Source organism: Gekko japonicus, unplaced genomic scaffold, assembly GCF_001447785.1.
Source record: "Gekko japonicus isolate JY-2015 unplaced genomic scaffold, Gekko_japonicus_V1.1 scaffold342, whole genome shotgun sequence".
Classification (NCBI taxonomy): Eukaryota; Metazoa; Chordata; class Lepidosauria; order Squamata; family Gekkonidae; genus Gekko; species Gekko japonicus.
The window spans coordinates 797164-799297 of record NW_015169785.1 but is presented as its reverse complement, the minus strand read 5'-3'; the positions used below and the strand labels follow the sequence as shown (position 1 = coordinate 799297).

The 2134-nt window shown below is 42.0% G+C and overlaps 1 protein-coding gene across 1 annotated transcript in view; it reads left to right on the top strand.

The window, feature by feature from the left end:
- The first annotated feature begins 1954 nt into the window (after positions 1 to 1954).
- TCTE1 (t-complex-associated-testis-expressed 1) overlaps positions 1955 to 2134 on the top strand; it is an 11973-nt gene continuing 11793 nt past the window's right edge. Inside the window, 1 exon segment of the mRNA XM_015416913.1 lies at positions 1955 to 2134. This exon segment is cut by the window's right edge and continues 19 nt beyond it. Within this exon segment, the coding sequence (XP_015272399.1) occupies positions 1955 to 2134 (180 nt within the window).

Genomic DNA, 2134 nt, shown 5'->3' with positions numbered 1-2134 from the left:
AGGAATGGGGTGTGGCCTAATATGCTAATGAGCTGCACTTTCAGGGTGTGACCTATTATGCTAATGAGTTCATGCTGGGCTTTTTCTACAAAAAAAGCCCTGCTTGTGTGGTATGTACTTGTTTGAACTCTGTGAGAAATACTTTTGATCAGTGTGACTCACTATTTGGTTTATGTTCCTGACTTTCATGCTTAGATTTTAATTTATTTCATAATGCCGTAGAAGCTGAGTATTCTGCTCTTGTACCGCTATAGTGCAAAAATGTTTATATAGCCTTAAAAAGATCTTGATGAGGAACCGTAGTGGTAACTGTTTCCTTTTAAACATATCATTAATCTATTAAATTTTCATCCCATCCTTTCCACAAAAAGCTCATGGCAGGAGAGATCATTTTGTTTTATCCCCACAACAAGCCTATGAGGGAACTTGAGAGAAAAGGGCATGATGTCCTCCAGAGAGCTTCATGACAGAGCAGGGATTTGAACTTGGATCTCTCCAGTCCTCATCTGACAATCTAGCAACTCCACTATAGGCCTTCTCTATGGCTATGGGCAAAGATGATGCTACCCTGATTTGCATTCTATGATGCAGTGCAGTTCTCAGACAGAAAGCAACATTTATAGCTCTTCTTGCAAATTTTCCTCGGGAAGGGCTTTTTTTTTAACAATATACAGTAGATTTTGTAACCAGAAGAAGCATGGAAGAACCTTTTTGGGGCAATTGACATTCAAGTGTCATTAGTTTCCTTGCTTCTTATTCAGTGGAGCTGAAATAGAATGGAGGGGGGGGGGTGCGACAGTGTCTGCATCTCTAAGAAGAAGGCATTGTTTATTTGGGGGGGAAATTAAAACATGAATTTTAAATTAAACAATAAACTGTTGGGGAGGAGGTGGCGAGAAATGCAGGCTGAATTTCTTCCGACAATCTCTGCACAGATGGCTGGCCAAAGAAAGAAAACACTGCAAACAAACGGAGCATTAACACACACACACACCCCAGCCTGGACTATTTTGGAAACATTGCCTTTTGTGGCTTGGATACTGCAGGATATTAGCTACCAAAGCACATCTCACAATCAATGTTCCCTCTAAGCTATTGGGGAACGGCGATCCCCCCCGAATCAACCCCTGCCTATGCTACTGTGCACATCTAGCCAGTTTGGGGGGGGGGGTGTCCCTACCTAAATGGGCAAGCAGCAGGTATGATTATCCCTTTGCATCAACGTTTATCCTCCTGTAGTCTATGTACACTGTACCTTTGTGTTGGCATTTAGAGGGAGGAGGGACACTGTGCAAAGCATGAAATGCAGTTTGGGAGATATGTTAACGGGTCACCTAGGTGAATCCTAAGAGTTATGGTTGCTGAGGGGCAGGAGAGGAAGGGTGAGGGGAGAAAGGAATTCCTGAGTTCTATTCTCAGGTTTGTTTCAGGGTTTTGCCTTTTATATACTTATTGCATTGTGTGAACACTCTCCACTGACATACTGGTCTTTGAGGCAGAACCTTCATTGAGCTTGTTGGTATGACTTAGGTAGAAGTCCTCTCATTTCTTCATCTTCATTTTAAGGAGGGGCTGAAGTACAGTTAGTGGGTGTTTACGAGCTGAGAAGCTGAATGGAAAATGTAAAGCCCCCCATTCCAAGTATGAATTTAAACTATTTCCAGTCTTTAAAGAATCTTACACTCACAGACAAAAACTATTTTGCATTATATGCCTTGGTGAAACTATTTATTGGCAATCCTATATCATGCTTTAAACAATGCAAAGTTCCACACCTTTTAGCCAAATAATCCTTTAACCAAAAGCTTTATTAATATCAGTAAGAGATGCTGACCTTTCGTTCATTTGTAAACTCTTCTTCTAGGAGCAGTAACTATAGAAGTGTTGGTGATCCTCCTGTACAAAACTTTCCTTCCATTCCACTTAAGGGAGAAAGAAACACTGGCATTCCAAAATGCAGGAGCCCGTTGCCGGAGAACCAAATGCAGTCCCTCCCCCAGCTCACACTGTCATAATAAACCCTGCAGCCAACAGCAGGCGAATGCGAAGGATTATTGCTGAAGATCCTGAGTGGAGTCTAGCCATAGTCCCACAGCTCACAGAACTCTGCATCCAGCATATAATCAACAACTTT